Source organism: Danio aesculapii, chromosome 2 (genome assembly GCF_903798145.1).
Source record: "Danio aesculapii chromosome 2, fDanAes4.1, whole genome shotgun sequence".
Classification (NCBI taxonomy): domain Eukaryota; kingdom Metazoa; phylum Chordata; class Actinopteri; order Cypriniformes; family Danionidae; genus Danio; species Danio aesculapii.
The window spans coordinates 49,523,556-49,544,150 of record NC_079436.1 but is presented as its reverse complement, the minus strand read 5'-3'; the positions used below and the strand labels follow the sequence as shown (position 1 = coordinate 49,544,150).

At 38.3% G+C, this 20,595-nt stretch overlaps 1 protein-coding gene across 1 annotated transcript in view; it reads right to left on the bottom strand.

Moving 5' to 3' along the window:
• Positions 1-758: 758 nt before the first annotated feature.
• sema6ba (sema domain, transmembrane domain (TM), and cytoplasmic domain, (semaphorin) 6Ba) overlaps positions 759-20,595 on the bottom strand; it is a 132,905-nt gene continuing 113,068 nt past the window's right edge. The window contains exon 16 of the mRNA XM_056481512.1: positions 759-11,326. Within this exon, the coding sequence (XP_056337487.1) occupies positions 10,413-11,326 (914 nt within the window). The 3' untranslated portion in view covers positions 759-10,412. The remainder of the gene's footprint in view (positions 11,327-20,595) is intronic.

Genomic DNA, 20,595 nt, shown 5'->3' with positions numbered 1-20,595 from the left:
CGAAAAAGAGAAAATATCCAGTGAGCGGCAGTTCTGTGAGCGGAACCAATTACAACCAAGGAATGCAGAAGAGCATCTCTGATTGCACATTCGGATGGTAGGGTCAGAATTTGGCATCAACAACATGAAAACATGGATCCATCCTACCTTGTGTCAACGGTTGGTAGGCTGGTGGTGGTGGTGTAATGGTGTGGGGGATATTTTCTTGGCACACTTTGGTCCCATTAGTACCAATTAAGTATTGTGTCGACGCCACAGCCTACAGCCTTGTTGCTGACCATGTCCATCCCTTTATGACCACAGTGTATCCATCTTCTGATGGCTACTTCCAGCAGGATAACGCACCATGTCATAAAGCGTGAATCATCTCAGACTGGTTTCTTGAACATAATGAATTCACTGTACTCAAATGGCCTCCACAGTCAACAAAACTGAATCCAATAAAGCAGCTTTGAGATGTGGTGGAATGGGAGACTCGCATCATGGATGTGCAGCCGAAAAATCTGCAGCAACGGCGTGATGCTATCATGTCAATATGGAGCAAAATCTCTGAGGAATGTTTCCAGTATCTTGTCTAATTAATGCCACAAAAGATTAAGGCAGTTCTGAAGGCAAAAGAGGACCAACTAGGCACTAATAAGGTGTACCTAATAAAGTGGCCGGAGAGTGTAATACCTCGGAAAACGGCACCTACTGTTTATTTATCTTCAAAATCACGACACATTTCACAGACAAAGTTCAAACAATCAAATGTGTTTATTAGAATGATAAAATCTCCATGTTGATTGACATTTGAAAATAAGTGTGTGCTCCAGTACTGAGTCGCGTGTGTTTATGTGCAGAACTGGGTGTATAAGTGTGTACTTCTATACATGTGAGAGAGTATTTAAAAACCAACAAACAAACGTAACGATTTTCACTGTATACTGTCCCCTCAACTTCTATACACGGGGACATTACATGAGCTATATACAGAGCAGCCGAGTCTAGGTAAACAACTCAACGTAACACTGATTCAGTCTTTATGTCATGTGTGTCGTCATATACACACTTAACGAAACGCCGTTCATTCAGTCCAGTTTCTTCTTCGTCTTTTGCAAAAGTCTGTGACAGCCTTAAAAAAATGCACACAACACAAAAGCGAGAGCGAAACATTGTATAAAAAGTCAAACACACATTATTGGCCTTGATTATTGTACAATATTGTGCTTGTTGCAGCATGATCAAACATGAAGACCTTTCGGTTATGACAGCAAGTGCTTATACTGTAGAGGAGGGAAAAAAATCATTGAAATACATTCACAGCACATTCTGCACTTCCCTCTGATAATAATAGACTAGAATTAACACTGCGTGAAAAAGTCAATGTCACTCAAAATCACTTTGAGCAATAAAGGCATTATAAACACAAAGAACGATATTGTGAGGGGCAAAGCCATAGAAATTTAAAGCCGTTTTCATTCACGCCCAGCAACATGGTGCTACAAAGGAAATTCATTTTAGGCACTGAATGTGGATGCTTTTTCAATGAAGGCAATTTGTATGTGTGAGTGTGTACTTGAGACTTAAGGGAAAAAATAGAAGTAGACAAATATGTGATGTTTTCCAGACAAAACAATCATCCCAAACAGAAATCTGATATATGGCCATATAGCACACTACCTGACAAAAGTATTGTTGTGGATTTCAGTTGTAAGAGCATCAAATGATAACTTGACTTCTAGTTGATCATTTGGAAAAGTGGCAGAAGGTCAAGAAGAAGAAGATCGATGAATCATCTGTTGAACTGCATTCCAACTATCATAAACACTGCAGAAGACCTATTGGAACCTGCATGGACCCACGATTTTCCAGAAATCAGTCAAGTTCGGTAAAGGAAAAATCATGGTTTGGGGTTACCTTCAGTATGGGGGCATAAGAGAGATCTGCAGAGTGTATATCAACATCAGCAGCCTGAGGTATCAAGACATTTTTGCTGCCCATTACATTACAAACCACAGGAGAGGGCAAATTCTTCAGCAGGATAGCGCTCCTTCTCATACTTCAGCCTCCACATCAAAGTTCCTGTAAGCAAAGAAGCAAAGGTGCTCCAGGAGTGGCCAGCCCAGTTACCAGACATGAATATTATTGAATATAATCTAAAGAATCTTGATGAACTCTGGGAGTCCTGCTTGATGCTTTCTTCGCAATTCCAGATGACTATTAATAAGTGATTTGAGTCATTGCAGAGATGTATAGATCCAGTCCTCCAAGCTCATGGGAGTCATACAAAATATGAATTCTGTTCCCACTGCACCATGACTTTATATTCTATACTGTACATTATTTCTGTTTAGTGACAAGACTTTGTCTAAGCTTAGTCAGACCTTACTGTCCTAATTAAATCATTAAAAATCAAGGCATGATCATATTTTATTTAGGTAAAATAAGCATAATTCATATAAGCCACTTCTGATAGTCAAGATATTATTTGTTGTTGTTTCTAAAACGTGGATAGACAACAAGACGTTTGTCAGGTAGAGTATATGCAAATTACATAAACAATAAACAAGTTCATGTTTGGGTTTCACATGTATTGAAAAAAAAACAGCCGTTTACGTATATATTTTTTCAACCATTTTAATTACAAATACGCACACATAGGTTTGAATATTAGCTATAATTATATGTTCATATATGGACATTTATCAGATTTCCATATGGGATAAAATAATCAAGTTCTTTCCTCATAAATCAGAAATATAAACTCTAAGTTCTAGAAAAAAAGTCCAGATGAGCTAAGGTCAATCGGTGGAATTGAAAACACTATCAGTTGGGTTTAGAAAAAGGGAATCGGTCAGTCAGTCAATAGCGGCCTCTGGTGGATTTACATGAGAACAGCAGGTGCAAATGGCACTTGTGAGAGACATTGGAGATCTGAAAAGGTGTACACACCCAGCAAGCATTTTTTTTTAAAAGAGGTCTAATATCTCTCTAATAGATGTCTAAACAGTCGTTTTAGTTAAAAAAAAGCTAAACTTAGGCTGTCAGTAAAAATCTAATAGACGCGTAAGAATAGGCCAAAACTAGACTAGTCATCAAATAAACAGAAATGAAAGACTACACATATAACGTCTGTCTAATCTGTCTATGTGACGACTAGTCAAGTTTTTGGCTATTCTTAGATGAAAACTGCAAAAAATAAGTACCTTCTGGGACATATTTTGCATTGTCCGAAAATGTATACAGGGGTACGTATCAATAATGAGCCTGGGTTGCAAAAAACGTTAAGAATTGTGTTGTTTAACTCATTTTAAATATTTTTTGAGTGAACTAATTGTTTACTATGATCACTTAGAAGAGGAAAAACACTTCACATTCGAGGTATCAGTTCATGTAGAAGCACAAACAACTTGTGTCAAGTCACCCTCTAAAGAAACACTTGTTTTGGCATCTGCGTAGCTTATTAGTGAATTCATTATCTGTTGGCAAACACTTATGAACATGGATATGGCACAACTTTTGAAACTTAATCTGCTTTTTTCCCCCGCCACATGTGGTTTTCACATTAGCATACAGCGGCTTTTGCTCCTTCCTGCATTTGATTACTCGCCTCAGTGTCCTTGACCTACAGGTAGGCGTCTATATCCTTGCATTTCCTGATCTATTTCCTGTGCTCTGGATCCCATTTCCTGCCTGGTGTATCTTCAGTGCTGAAGAGAGAAGACATAAATACGTACACACAGTAATTTAAACACACACACAGAGCCAGCGCAATCAGCCCTGACTCTCCTTTCAGTTGGATTTATGAGCTAATCAATGCTCAAGCGGCCGTAGCACATGACTGCAGGAGTGTGTGTTTTCTCAGCGCATCGGCTGTGGAAACTGCATGCTCTTTAGGAGAGACGCTTAAGTGATGCACGTGCCTTTAATAAGAAAGCTTTTGCAGGTGCACAACCACCGTTATTAAATGCATTCCTGTGAACTCAAGTGTGTGTGGCAGCTCAAATAGTCAGACATCTGCTTTCAATATCTCACACACTGATGCTATTAGATGTTTCATGACAAAGCTTGCCTATATGGAGTCAGACATTTGTGTGGGTCATGACCAAGATGGCGAGGGAGAAGCTCTTTTCCAAATCCTAGTAAAGCCACCTTGCTGTCTGCTGTCTTTGAAATCAGTGAGAACCGGAAGTTGCTAAGTCTTTAATTTCAGTATGTTGATGTACTTCCACGTGAAATGGAATATTGATGAGGGGGCGGGGCTACTTTTTGCACATCATTCTCTCATAGCAAACTAAAGATAGGAGAGGCGTGGTTAAGAATAGTGTGGCTGAAGCCGTCAAATTAACGCCAACATTGAAGCACTGCCATCAGTCAATCCAAAGGTCAGCAAATGGTCAGATTTTAATTGAAGATTACCAAAACAAAAGTTTTTCAAACTTGTTAAGCCTTATTAATTGTCCAACCAAAGAGTAACAATGTGGACTAGCAAAATAAACACTGTAAATTTGGATTCCTCACAGGCTTTAAAGGGTTACTTAAGCCAAAAATGAAAATTTGGCTATGGTATTTGGTGATGCATAAAATGCAAGTCAATGACTGTCAACACTTTGGTGTTTAACAGAACACACACTGATTCTATTAGATGTTTTATGTTAAAGCTTGCCTATATGGAGTCAGACATTTGTGTGTGGGTCATGACCAAGTGGGCAAGGGAAAAGCTCTTTATCAAACCCTAGTAAAGCCACCTTGTTGTCTGCTGTCTTTGAAGTCTCTGTAAACCGGAAGTTGCTTCCAAGTGAAATGGAATGATAAATAGTGGCGAGGCTTTCTTTTTAAGCATCATTCCCTCAAAGCAAACTACCAGTAAGAGAGGGCATGGTTAAGAATATTGCAGCTGAAGCCGTCAAATTGACGTAAACTCAGAAGCGCTGCCATCAGTCAATCCAAATGTGGAAGCAAAAATTGTCTAATTTTGATTGAAGATTACTAAAACAAACTTGTCTAATTGTTAAGCCTAATTAATTGTTCGACTAAAGAGTGACAATGCGGACTAGCAAAATAATCACTGTAAATTTATTTCTCACAGACTTTAAAGCATTACTTCAACAGAACCTATACAGGCTAAACCAAATAATATTCATGGCTACTGACAACAAATTGAGATCTTACATCACTTTTTGAGCAGTACGGTTTGGTTCAGTACAGTACAGCACACAGTAAACAAACTTATTTTAAGAATTATTAAGAATATCAATGCTGTCAAACTGACATTAACAGTCTGTCATTCCAAATGTTAAAGGAAATGGTCACATTTTGATTGAAGACTACCAAAACAAACTTTTTTTTATTGTTTAGCCTAATTAATTGTTTGACTAAAGAGTAGTAATGTGGACGAGCAAAATAAACATTGTCAATTTGGATTTCTCACAGGCTTTAAAGGGTTACTTAAGCCAAAAATGAAAATTTGGTGATACATAAAATGCAAGTCAATGACTGTCAACACTTTGGTGTCAAACAGAGCATATACAGGCTGAACCAAATTAATCCCCATGGCTCACAATAAAAAAAATTGAGGCCTTACATCACTTTTGTCCCATTTCCACTGAGCGGTATGGTCAGGTTCAGTACAGTATGAAACAGTACTCTCTTTTTTTCTGTTTCCAATCAAATTAATCAAAATATTGAACTGTACCACTTTCTACATTTGCTTTCCTAAGGCTATCTAGCACAACAATACTGTATCTAGCCATACTGGAGCTAGACTCATTACTAAATGCTATTGGTTTACAGAGAATTATCATCAGTGATTGGAACAAGACAAGCGAAATCTACCACAGCAAGTGCTATTTTTAAATAACACAACACTGTAATAATACAATGGCAGTGTTGGTGCAATTAACCCTACTCAAACAAAGCTTGTTGCCTTCTTGTGACAAACATCCACTTGCCAACAAGCAAGAACAGGATCTGCTGTATGTTTCCTATTGTTGGTTTTGAGGTTGTTCACATCACATCTAAACACGCTGAAAGAGCGAAAGGTGCCATTTCCTCTCTTTATTTATTTATTTAATGAATTTGAGTGGGCAAAAGACATGATATGTGAAAGTCAAATATGGCTTTCTTCTTCGCGTGTGAATGAATCTAATCTAATTGAATTAATCCAATCTTAATTTTTATCAATGAAAATGAGGGTAAAAATTATTCGTATAGCTTATAGCTTGACACAAACAAAACCTTGACAGGTGTTCTACCCTAGTAGCGTGACTCAAAACGATGAATGTCCATGCTCTGGTCCGCTACTAAAATGTAGTCAAATAGATAAAAAAGTTAATCTGCATTAATCTTTGTTACTGGTTCAGCAGACCTGTCAAGTTTCTGTTAGTTTCAAGGCAATTTTGTTGACAAAATGAAAACATCAATCACAATTTTCATACCATACACTACACCAGTGTTTCTCAACCACGTTCCTAGAGGCCCGCCAGCTCTGCACATTTTCCATGTCTCCCTAACAAAACACACTTGATTCAGATCATCAGCTCATTAGCAGAGACTGAAAGACCTGTAATGGTTGTGACAGACAAAGAAGACTTCCAAAACATGCAGTGTTGCTGGTTCTCCAGGATTGTAGTTGAGAAAAACTGTACTACATCAAACCAGTAAAGGTACTATTTGCAGTGGAAACCCAATTCTGATCAGGGTAACCCAAACCAAATCATACTGTATTGTGTTGAATTTAACCATACCACTGAGTTGAAACAAGACATTAAAGGTCACTTTAAAGTCCCAAAGTTCCAGTATCCATTAGCTACATTTCCATCCACTAATTTTAATGCGCATTTTGGATATAAGCATAAAAAACGGTTGATGGAAAAGCAAGATGCGCATAAGTTTTGAAACTGCTACTATTAGTGTTATTATATTATCAATTACCTCCAGAATAGTCAAGAGCATCTGTGCTCCGTGTCTCACGCCTTCAAATGCCACCACACGTTCATTGCGTGTCTGCATTGCCTTCTGAGGTGCAAGTCATTCATTCATACATTTTCTTTTCGGCTTAATCCCTTTATTAATCTGGGGTCGCCACAGTGGAATGAACCGCCAACTTATCCAGCATTTGTTTTTACGCAGCGGATGCCCTTCCATCATCCATACACACTCATTCACACACATACACTACGGACAATTTAGCTTTCCCAATTCACCTGTATCGCATGTCTTTGGACTTTGGACAGAAATGCCAACTGACTCAGCCGAGGCTCAAACCAGCGACCTTCTTGCCTTGAGGCGACAGCACTACCAACTTCACCACCGTGTCGCCAGGTGCAAGTCATTTATTAAACAAAGAAAAGATTCACGCAGCTTCTCCTACTGCAGCAAATTACGTTTTTACTTTGGATATTTGGCGCCAGTTAATCAGGAAGTGACGATTTTGTTCTCTCTGCTTATAAATTTAATTAGCATCTTTGGATGCAAACATAGCTATTGACTTGTATTGTATGAATCACGAAGGACCTCAATTTGATCTAAACATCTTTAATGCTCACTAAAGAAATGAAGTCAACTACATCTTGGTTGACCTGAGAGTAAAATAAAGGCACATTTTCATTCTGAGTGAACTGCTCCTTTAAGACATAAACTGAACTAAACTTAACTTGAGACTGTTTTGAAAATCTTTTTCGCCGCAACCTCATTAACATCACCTAATTTGATAACAAGCTAAAACAGTACACATATTTAGCACTTTCGTTATTTAATCTGGAATATGATGGAAATATTTTAGATCTGATACCTTTAGAAACTGTTGCATGCTGTTACGTTTATCATGTATTCAGAAAATGTATTCTGGCTATCCCAAGGCCATGTGTTTGATTCCAATCACACTGTATTTGTTTTATTGTTGCCATAGCTCCACAAATCTTTTCTCTATTGCATAAGTCCACCTATCTACATCAATACAAATATCTGTCTTTCATTTAAACCATCTTTAAAGTTGTGTACTTAAGATTTGCTATGCTTTGGTTGATTAACATCATATGTGACAAAAAAAACCCACCAAAAAACTTGCTAGTTTTTTGGAATGTTGAGAAGTGTCCCTGCTGTCATCCATTGTGACACACTACACTGGATAAAACAATCGGTTCTTGCATCTTGACGTCCCGTTGTCATTTTACGCATCACCACGACACCCTTTGTCAAACAGATCCTGCCAAAATCAGGATGATATTGTGTAGTTTAAATAATAAATGTAAACTCAGTATGCCATCTCGGATGAAACTGTCATGAAAGTTTTCCACTCTGCCTCTCACTTATGTGAAGTCTGAATTGAGGGCTGATGTAATACTGAGGTAAAGCCTTCCCGTAGCTCCACCGATGTCTTGTGTTTGAGTCCCAGCGAAGACACGAACTGATAAAATGAATACCTTATGTGCAATGCAATTCACTTCGGATAAAATCGCCTGCTGAATGCGAACTCTCAGTCGAGATTTGGCAAGGAAGAACCATTTTTCTGCTTGCTGCTTTGAACAGCCTTGAACAGATAGGCAGCTCTAGGGTTTGGAATGGAGCCAGAGAGTGTTTGGGTGTACAGTTGATTATGCTACTATTCTGATATGAAGACACAATTTCTTGGTTTTTACTTTGACCATTTCCAGGTAAAGAATATAACTGGAATAACGCGATCCACTGTTGACGCAGACTTTTCAAAAAGACTACTATACGACTGAAAAAACAAAACAATAAATACAAAAAGTAGGGGAAATACCTTATGATATGCATGAGACAAGCAAAAAGAGTACTTCACAGACAAACACATTCAATAACATAGCTGGCGTTCACACCTCTTGACTTCATTGTACCTTCAGTATTCGCTTCATGATTTCCTCTTTCCCTTTTCGTTTGTCCTCCTTCATAGTCCAGGACACACAAAATCTGAAATGCCATCTCAGAGTCCAAGAGTCTTCAAGACAGAGTCTCAAATTGTCTTTCTAGAAAACAGTAGGTGTTGTCACCTCAGTTCTGTCTTCCATGTTACGCATTACATATTGTGTAAAAAATTCACTGTACAAAAAGGAAGAAACCCCAAAAAAAAAAAAGACGAAAAAAGACTTGGAATCCAGCATGTTCAGAAGATCTCAGAGAGCTCTGTTTCTCTGATTAAACTCACGGAGCTACACAGAACACATAAACTCATGTGGTTGAGGCCATGAAATCCATCCGACCAAAATCTTTTCTCTCTCTGTTTCTCTTTCTTTCTCTCTGTAAGTCTGAAATCAAGGCTGAGGTAATACTGAGGTAAAGGCCTCAGCTCACTCAACAGAGATAAAAATCACAAACAGAAAAGATTCTGTGTTTTAAATCCATATGTTTTGGTCAAAGCAATGCATCAGAACAACTAGTGTACCGCAAATCTTGCGAAGTGAACTGTGGGGCCCTGCCCAAGTGTAGAGATGTTTGGGCACTCTCTATAATCTTCTTCTTTTTAATTTCCCATTTAATATGCTGAAAGTGTTGTAATACTCAAATCCAAGACCATATTTTCAAGAGTGTTTGGACCTGAACCATAGAAAATATGGTCTTGCACTCAGATTTGAGAAAGTCTGGTCTTTTTTTGGATGCAAGTACTACAACACTACTATGCATGTTATTTAGAAAACGTTTTGGGCTACAAAAAGTTTTTGTGGCATAAAAGGGAGTGAAGCAATTCCAATGAAAGTTCTAGAATACAGTTACACTCCAAATCTTTCTTTCTGACCACTTGATCTGTCCAAATCTACCTTCTACTGGATTTAGACTGATGGAAATTGAGTGTCCTTTAGGCCAGTAATCTGAACACTTTGAGCTTTGAGTTTGGTATTGATCAGAATCATATCTGACTGACCTCTAGATTCTGTTCCAGATCCTCTTCTTGTGACAAGATGATCTATCCAGTGATGCAAATCTATCCGTATGCCAATAATCAAAGAACTGAGTTTTTATGACCAGACTGACCACTGTTTGCTACTGAGTCATTACTCCAAGGAATGGTTTGGTTTTTGCTCATATTTGTAGAGAACCACTGTTCCAATTCCTGAATAAAATGCTGCATTTCTATCAAACTTAGAGAGTCTAGGTGTGAACAGATTCAAGGATAGATAGTCCTCAAAAGTCTTCCGCTTCTTTTCTCCATCTGATAAGGTGTGATAAAGTGTAAAGCAATTGTTTCCAGTTGCATTGACTGCTCTTCTCGTACTCAGTGAGGTTCACGTTGGCTTCTCCTCCTGCAAGAAGTTTCAGACAAATAAGGAAAGGATGACAAGCGAGTAAGAAAGGAAAGAAAGACAGAGAGAGACTTTCTGTGGTGGGCCAGGTTGCGCTCTGCAGTCCACATGAGGTTTCATCCACTCACGTTTCCACAATTAAATGCTCTTTACTTCCTTTTACCCCTTTGTTCACTGGCCTGTTGGTGTCCGATCGCTTCCACTCTTCCCAAGTAAGTGGCTGAAGTCCGCCAGCTCGATGAGTCCCCGAGACCCGTGGAGCACGGAGCGGGTCAGTCCTGCAGGATGCTGAGAGCCAGGGGTGTAGTGGTGCCCTGTTGGAGGTATGCCGTGACTGCTGAAGATGTATCCCTCGTGGGTCCAGCGAAGAGGCTCTCCGCTGTACTCTATCTGGGTGCTGGGGGCTGAAACCACTCTCCGTCGGTCAGGGGAGTCTTGTGGAGTCATGGGGTAGTTATATTCACCGGCTGACTTGCGAAGAAGAGTGCCCGGGCGTACTCCCTGATCCCGGTACTTGGAAAGGGAGACATACCGTTGGCGATCAATACCAGTCTCGATGGCTTCCTCATGGCGTCGACTTCCTTGGAGGAGTTTAGAGCTGAGATATAGGGTGGATGGTGGGGGTGGACACTGGGTTCCCACTGAGCTCAGGAAGGTCTGACTTTGGTCCCAGCTGGATCCAGAATCGGACAGGCGTAGCCCACGTTTCTGCTGCAGAGGAGTTTGCTCTGGTGTGGGAAGTAGACCTGGGTCTAAATCGCCAGCTTTCACCCACCCATTGGGCATGACGAAAAGCGTCTCACCCTGGGATCGTGGCCGGTCTGTGCCACTGTGTCGGGATACACTCATTACAGAGCCGCTTCTGCTTTGTCCCATCATGCAACGTTCCTTCTCACTCTTCCGCTGAATACTGGACGACGGAGTGTTGCTGTGAGAACGATGACGGTGTTTTTGACCCATGATCCAGCACACTGCTAGACCTGAGAGTGCTGCCCCGGTGGAGAATGCAGAGACTGCCGCAACAACCAGCAGGTTTAAAGTGACAAGGCTTTCAGGCTCATCCATGAAACTCTCACGTAACAAACCTGCAAAAAGAGAGTATAATATATTAGTATTTTCAAATTTGCAACATCACTTTTCTGGGCACACAAAGCGCTTTACAGATTCTGGTGTGCGACCTGCTATAGAGTTACTTATCACTATACTAGGGCATTTGGACCCACACAGGCCGCAGTTTGAGCACCTCCTGCTGGGACTCACTAACATCTATTCCAGCAGCAACCTAATTTTCCCATGTGGTCTCCAAGCCAGGTACTAACCTAATCTTAATCCTGCTTGGCTTCAATGAAGAATCATGTCAGAGCTGCATAGAACTAGCTTCTGATTATCCTATGGTGGCTTTCGAATGCTTGATTCTGACTAGCCAGGGAACATTTTATAATGTGTAGTTATTTTTAGAAACACAAGGCTAAAGTAGATGCAGGCAGGTTTTGACTGCATTACAGTTCCATATCACTACACTGAATGATTTCAGCTACTTCATAGCCTACATCAGTCAAAAATCTAAACAAAATACTTTGGATAAGACGCATATGAAACTAGTCCTATGCACAGAAGTAGTTTGAGGACCTGAAAAATGTCTTAAAATACAACATTTGATCAATGTATTTTGTTGCGGTAACTACAAGCTGTTCATTATTTTCTACAAATTCTGTCATCAGTTATTTCTTATGAGTTGTTTTGAAGTAATTTAAAGTCCACAAAGCATTTGTAGGACTACTAAAAACAAAGTAACATCTACAACTATTGACACATTCAAGCTCTGGGGGAAAAAACGTTTAAAAACACTGACATTTCAATGGCTTACAAAAGCATCAAAGAAGCTCATCATGACTTATGAAGCACTGTGCAATTGATTTATTGAGTTCCTGTACATTACAGCCTCGACAATCGATTAGAAAACAAGAGACTGTTGACTATAATCTCTCCTAATTCAATAGAGTAGATACAGCGTATGTATTAGTAGACCAAGTAAGGGACTCTAGTTAGAAACCTCAAACATGCAAAGACAGCATGTCCATGAAAAACCTGCTCAATTCAGCTCTATAATAAAGCATTTGCATTTGAGAAGCATTACAAATATTGATCTAAAGTCTTAGACAAAATCTAAACAGATCGTTGGGCAAATTCAAAAGACAGCACTTCTTGGACTTGACGACTCATGCTTTTCTAATAGTTCCTCTCGGGTCTGGCGTTTGTATAACACTGGCCTTTCTCTTTCTCTTTTAACAGCATTTCTTGTCTTCTTTCTTCTGCTGTTCCCTGTGAGATGTCCTTGGTTTTAACCTCTATTTTCGCAGTCTGCTTCTCTTCCTCTATTATCTCCTTTCTTGGCTTTCTTCTCGCTGACTATCTCTCCTCTAGCTTTGCCGTTTATGTGTGTGGGCTGTTAACCGACTCAGAAATGAGAAGCTGTCAGACTCTACAGTACGTCTACCTCAGTATTCAAACCAGCAAATGTGTTGACAGTAAAATACATTTTTTTAAGAATAGTTCACCCATATAGGAAAATTCTGTCATCTTTTACTCAGCCAAGTGTCCGTCCAAAAGATTTTCTTCCTACTGTAGGCCACACAAGAAGATGGTCAGGATTGGAACTGATACATTTTGTGTAAAATGTTGATTGTTTGGTGGCATTTTGGGGTTATAAATAAACATTCTTGATGCACAATCAATGAATACTATGATATTTCAGCTTGATCTCATGAGGAAAGGTAAGTATTTTACATTATGTCAGTTTAGTGACTATATGTACGAATTTATATGAGTTCAATCATACAAAAATGTATGCTTTTAAAAAAGAGGCACCAAACACCACCCCTAAACACAATCCTCAATGGGGGATGAGTAAATTGTACTAAATTATATGCATGAGATTGTACGAATTCACGAGAAAACTTAATTATTTAACTTTTTGTAAGATTAGTGTCTATTTTGTATGAATTCGTATGAGTTCAGTCATACAAAAATTTATGATTTTTAAAAAGGAGGCATGGCACCAAACACCACTCCAAAACACATCCATCAATGGGGATGAGCAAATTGTACTAAATTGTACACATGAGATCAAACGAATTCACAAAAAAAAAACCAAAAACTATTTTCTGTTTTGTGAGTTTAGTGGCTAATTTGTATGAATTCGTACGAGTTCAGTTGTACAAAAATTAGCCTTTTTAAAAGGAAGCTTGGCACCAAACCCCTCCCCCTAAACACAACTGTCTATGGGGGATGAGCAAATTGTACTATATTGTACATGAGATTGTACAAATTCACGAGAAAAAGTAACTATTTTACGTTTGTCAGTGTAGTGGCTAATTTGTACAATTCGTATGAGTTCAGTTGCACAAAAATATACTAATTTAAAAAAAGAGGCGTGGCACCAAACCCCACCCATAAACACAACCGTCAATAAGGGATGAGCAAATTGTACAAAATTGTAGACATGAGATCGTACAAATTCACGAGAAAAAGTAACTATTTTACATTTTGTCAGCTTAGTGGCAATTTCGTACGAATTCGTTTGAGTTCAGTTGTACAAAAATGTACGATTTTTGCAAAGAGGCGTGACATCAAACCCACCCCTAAACACAACAGTCAATGGGGGATGAGCAAATTGTACTAAATTGTACACATGAGATTGAACGAATTCACTAGAAAAAGTAACTATTTTACATTTGGTCAGTTTAGTCACTATTTCGTATGAATTCGTATGAGTTCAGTCGTAAAAATATTCATAATTTTTAAAAGGAGGCGTGGCATTAAACACCACTCCTAAACACAACCATCATTGGGGATGAGTAAATGTAGCATAAGATTGTACAAATTCACAAGGAAACAACTATTTTACATTTTGTCAGTTTATTGACAATTTCGTACGAATTCGTATAAATTCAGTTGTACAAAAATTCACGATTTTTAAAAGGAAGCGTGGCACCAAACCCCACCCCTAAACACAACAATCAATAGGGGATGAGTAAATAGTATAAATTGTAGCATGAGATCGTACGAATTCTCGAGAAAAGTAACTGTTTTACCTTTTGTCAGTTTAGTAGCTTTTTCGTACAAACTCGTATGAGATCAGTTGCACAAAAATGTACAATTTTTAAAAAGAGGCGTGGCACTAAACCCCATCCGTAAACCCCATGTCATTGGGGTATGAACAAATCATACTAAATTGTATGAATGAGATCGTACTAATTCATACGAATTAGCCACTAAATCTAAAAGTTACGAATTGCCGTGAGATTGTGTTGGATATTCCCATCATGGTTATGTCTAAAAGATGGTATTACCACAAACATATAGGAAAACATACACAACCCCACTTTCTGCTTTCTTGTTCCTGCATTCCCTCTCAGTCATTTTCTTTGTGTTTTCTGCCATTAAAGCAGTTGTAGTCTCAGCTGGGAATCTCAGCTCTTTTATTGCATTTGTTCATTGTAACAGCAGGAGTCGGCTGCACACAACACACTCAACAACTCGAGCCTTTTCTTAATATTGCTTTTCCTTTGAACATTCCTAAAAAACTAAAATACTGCTATGAAATTGCTTGTAATGTGTGTGTCCTCAAGGGTGTAGCAATCATTTTAAAGAGAGAGAGAGAGAGCAAGAGAGAGAAAGAAATATCTTGATCATTAAAAGTTTTTCTTGGTCTTTGCATTTGCAATAGCATGATTTAATTGTCAGTCTTTGCATGTTGCATGGTATATATGTCTTGGTGATGATTGCACGCACTTTAATACATAGATATAACACTACATACGCATGCATGTTGATGTTTCAAATGCAAATACTTATTATTATTGTTATTATTATAAAGAGATTTGCAAAAAATTCACTTCTTTTTCTCTACTTTTTTCGGCATTGAGTATCTCACCCATGTCAGGCTGTGTATGACTGAACACATATAGACAAGTGGACAGCTGACCAGCAGACTGGAGCTGTTTCTGCAGCACTGCTGAGTTTAAAAGAGCTCATGACAGGCTGATTCACATCCCAAAACTGAATTACACTGGATCCAGACGATGGCCATTTTATAGCTGCATCTCTCTGGGCTGATTTTTCAGTTGTATTATGAATGTGCCCAAATTTCTCTCTATCTATTCAATTAGCACCCATTTGCCTCTTGATGTTGGGGTTAATTTTATTCTCAATGTTAATTGTGTTCCTTCATTTCCTCTGTCTGTAAATGCATCCTTCTGCCTCCAGCTTTATGCTGAATATTAATTCAAGTAAGTAAACAAACTCTACTGCTGCAAGGAACACCATATCCAGACTTGTTTATGCTGCTCTAGTGCATTGTGTTGGTCTGGTTGACCTTCATTAAATATTAATAATATAATTTAAATATATTTATTTATTATTTTAATAAAATAATAAAATAATATACCCCCCCCCCCCCCCTCTCAATAAATATCACTTTTATTGAACATACAGCTCTTGGAAACATTAAATAAATATCTCTTTACTGGTAACACTTTAAAATAATGATCCATTAGTTAATGTTAATGTATTTACTAACAGGAACAAACAATTAGTAATACATTTATTACTGTATTTATTCAGCTTCGTTAATGTTAGTTAATGCAGGGGTTTTCAAACTGTACGGCGTGCCCCACCTGGGGGGCACCAGCACCTATTAAGGGGGGGCGTGAGACATTGAGGCGTGGCCCCAAACACCACTCCTAAACACATCCATCAATGGGGATGAGCAAATTGTACTAAATTGTACAGGAGATCAAACAAATTCACAAAAAACCAGGGGGTCACCAGCAGCTATTAAGGGGGGGCGCGAGACATTGAGGCGTGGACTTGAGTAAATTATGATGACGATTATTATGCGTTCACCAGAGGGAATAATATGATTAACGTTAGCTCCACAGCTGGGTATTTGACGTGGATATGAAGGACTGGTGAAAGAGTGTTGTTTTTATTGATACCGCACATTGAATGGAAAGAAAAAAAAACTTCCGCATTTCGTGATGTGTGTGTGTGTGTGTGTGTGTGTGTGGTGCTTTACTGACAGGCGCGTGTGTGGATCTTGACAGAAAATATGGCGAAAAGTCCTACATGACGGTAATAGTTTGATTGCGGTGTTTACATCAAGAATGCCACTAATATATACTCCACGTTTTAACTACATTTCTGTTTAGTTCAGTTATGACTTTAGTCGGATTAAGGTAATCAAAGATCACTGTTTACATGGTAGACCGTAATCAGAGTATTGTCTTAATCATATTAAAGTATTGTTGCCCATGTAAACATACTTAATGTTCGACTCAACCACACCGTCAGGGCTTTGCAAACTTGGCTTTCTGAAGCAGCATTTTCTGTATGTATGTACATCATTAGAGTGCGTCCTAAAAGTTTGAAAACCCCTGAGTTAATGTTATTTGAATTAAATAACACTAGTTCATGTTAACTCACTCTGCGTTAGCAAATGTTAACAAGCACGGCTTTGGATTTTAATAAAACATTATTTAATGTTGAAATATAATTATTAAATGCTTTACAAGATAATTCTTAGTTAATACTTAGTTTATGTTAAAATACTTAGTTAATTTTAGTAAATACACCAACTAACATTAACCAATGGACCATTATTCTGAAGTCCCACCTCTTTATATGATTTTTATATTGCAAGACATTAGTTTAGGTCACTATTATCTACTAGCTTAGTACCTGTCTATTATTAAAACAATAACTGTTAATTAGTAGTTATAAAGTATGATCTTATTCTGCATGCCTAATCCTACACTGTAAAAAAATGCAGGGTTCCACACAATTCAATCATATTGTAAATTATCTTTACATATTTTACAAATTTAAGTGGATTGAACATAAAACAACTATGTTTGAAATCTGAAGAATTGTGTTGTTTCAGCCCATTTTGAATAAGTAGTTTGAAGAAGAAGCAAAAAATATTTTTGGAGTGTACCCAAAACCTAAACCTAACTTCTACCTTACTAACTAGTGTTACTTAATGGTTTGTTAATATCATGAATTGTGACCTAAACTAAAGTGTTACCGTTTCTTTAAATAAACATTTTGGTTTTGTCATAATTATAACGCAAACATCTCTAAGCCAAAGACTCTATTTCTACATGTGTGTTCACACCAGACACAGATGAAGCGTTAAGCGCGAGTGATTTACATGTTAAGTCAATGCAAAGGCACGAATATACATCCTGTGAGCCAAAATGAGGCATCATAAATGACGCTATTATTGGCGCGAATGAAGTGGTGTGAGTTGAGCATTTTGCGTGTTTGACACGCGCAAATCACTCGAGTCAGAAGATCTGGACTTTGGCAGACATTCGCGCCGTGTTAACCTATTATAAACTTGCTCTTGTAGGGGTGTGATTATGACATAGTGCCTGTTGTTGGTGTCCGGAGGGGAAATCCTCTTGCCGACACTTGATAACAGTAAATCAAACTGGGCTTGGCTCAGTCGGAAGCACTGCTGAAAGCCTCCATCATCCAGATATAGTTTCTGAAGGAGTTAATGAACTCACAGAGCTGGGTGCACCTTTGAAATCAGGATCTAGTGGACTCAGACATGACGCGGAATGAATTTATGCTGTTTTTCAGCCTTCCTAAAGTGCATAAAGCACAGCTACTCTCTCAATAAAATCCATGTTAGCCATTTAGCAATTAAACTCGAGTCACCGGGCAGACAGAAGCCTTGTCCATCATGCGAATCCACATCTATTGTGAAGTGAATTTGATGTGTGAATAAAGCGAGTTAACTCAAAATGTTTACACGTCTATTTCCGCGTGAATAGTGCGATTTATTTGCATGTGCCGCTTCTGGTGTGAGCACAGCGTTCCTGGTATTAAGGTGTGCTAAAATGACTCTTGTAATGACTTGTGTTTGGATTTCATAAAAAAACTCAAAAAACCCCATTTAAACTTGTATTTAGATCATTTACTTGCGACCATATTACAGTTTTTTACAGACGCTAGGACACATTTCTCAATACTTTGGTCACTTTTGCTAAACTCTTCACACAGTGAGCACAACAGAAGTCTATGTGGGCTAAACTGAGGATCAATTATTGTTTTGGCACAAAATGCATTCAATGACTACAGTACATCTCTCAAATTTCATGAATTCTTTTCTCACTCAGACACAACAACTGCAAAAATCTTTGTACGTACAGGACATTTTGCACGTGCTTACACACTGTTTTCAAAACTGTTAAACTTCAAAACTATAAGAATGCAAAACTGAATAAGACAGCAAAATTCAGCAGCAATATTTTATTGAAACGTATTTCACATCTAAAAATGCAGTTTAACCAGCCAGATTAGCATCACTATTGTATCTGTATCAGTGGATGGTGTGTAGACAAATTCTTGTATTTTGGAATTACTTAGTGAAAAAAAATTAAAATAAATAAACAACATAAAATATTGACAAATTCAGCATCATGTCTGATTCATTCCAGTAACATATATTGCAATTATAAACAGAGATGCGTCCTTGTTTTACACAAGAACACACTGTGTAATGCTACATGTTGTTAGTGTTTTTAGCTCATTGTTTTGTGGGTGACAGAGTGTTTGTCGGCTGTCAACCTTTGCTTGTGTTCTGGAAGAATGAGATTATTTGAGACCTAAATAAAGTGCTTTGCTAGTTGTAGTGCATTTTGAATGTGAAATGAACTGTTTTGCCAAGCTGAAAGTCGATTCGGAGAATTGTGTGAAGAGTTTTGCAAAAGTGACCTAAGTATTGAGAAACGTGTCCTAGCGTCTGTAAAAAACTGTAAAGAAGCACATCTTAACACCAGGTGTAATAGGGGATAACAATGTTGAGATCAATGATTTTCTGCTGTGGTTTTCCATTTTCATCTTACAACAGATACCTTAAAACTACAAACCTATGGCTCTTTCGTTCTCTCCTACTCTCTTAAAGTCCTTTATGTTACCTTCAGCATCCTTTAGTGTGTAAACTTGCTGTCTGAGCAGGAAAATATCTGCAAACTTACAGTACAAAGCACAGTCTACTCCAAAGGGAGTTATTCTCTATATTTATAACACTGTATCTGAACTCCCCAAACACCTAACTCTTATTCTAACTCGAATTCTGTTAGTACTGTGTTGTCACCTGTTTCATATATTCATAATGCTGACACACTTGCTCTCTAAAGGTTTATATTCTTAGAAATAACCAACATTGACATAACCATGTGTGTATTTGATGCTTCATATCTGCATGCTCAGAAAATGGTTTGTCAGGAGTTTAGACTGACAAGACTCTGTGTGTGGTTTCCAGATTAAATATGGCACAAGTTGTAAAGGTTTGTTTGGCAGGGAGCAGCAAGCTCATTTACATTTAAAGAGACACACTGAAACAGCATGCTTTTTTTTTCTTTCACACCAAAATGATCACTTACAGAAAAGTGTGATTTGTTATGCTTGAGCAAATAAATCGTGAACAGATCGTACACATGTGAACATTTTGAGTTAACTCGCTTCATTGAGATATACCCGCAGAACCACACATATTTCAGGCACACACAATCTAGCACAGTGTTTCCCAACCCTGTTCCTGAAGGCACACCAACAGTACACATTTTCAACCTCTCCCTAATCAAACACACCTGAATTAACTTATCATAACATCAGAAGAGACTCCAAGACCTGAAGTTAATGGGTCAGAAAAGGGAGACATCCAAAATATGTACTGTTAGTGTGCCTCCAGGAACAGGGTTGGGAAACACTGATCTAGCACACACGATCTAGGCCAGAGTTTCCCAACCCTGTTCCTGAAGGCACACCAACAGTACACATTTTCATTCTCTCCCTAATCAAACACACCTGAAACAACTCATCAGAACATTAGAAGAGACTCCAACACCTGAAGTTAATGGGTCAGATGAGGGAGACATCCAAAACATGAACTGTTGGTGTGCCTCCAGGAACAGGGTTGGGAAACACTGATCTAGGCAAACCATATATGGTAACCAACTAACTCCTTAGGAGCATTATCGCCACCTATTGAATTTCACAAATAGGCTTTCCCATTTCAGTCTGTATATCATTATTATATCGTAACGATCATTTTAACATCTGTGCAGTTTCTGAACTCAAATTCATTCATTCATTCATTTTCTTTTCGGCTTAGTCTCTTTATTAATCTGGGGTCGCCACAGTGTAATGAACCGCCAACTTATCCAGCATTTGTTTTATGCAGCGGATGCCCTTCCAGCTGCAACCCATCACTGGGAGACACATACACACTTATTCACACACACATACACTACGGAAAATTTTGCTTACCCAATTCACC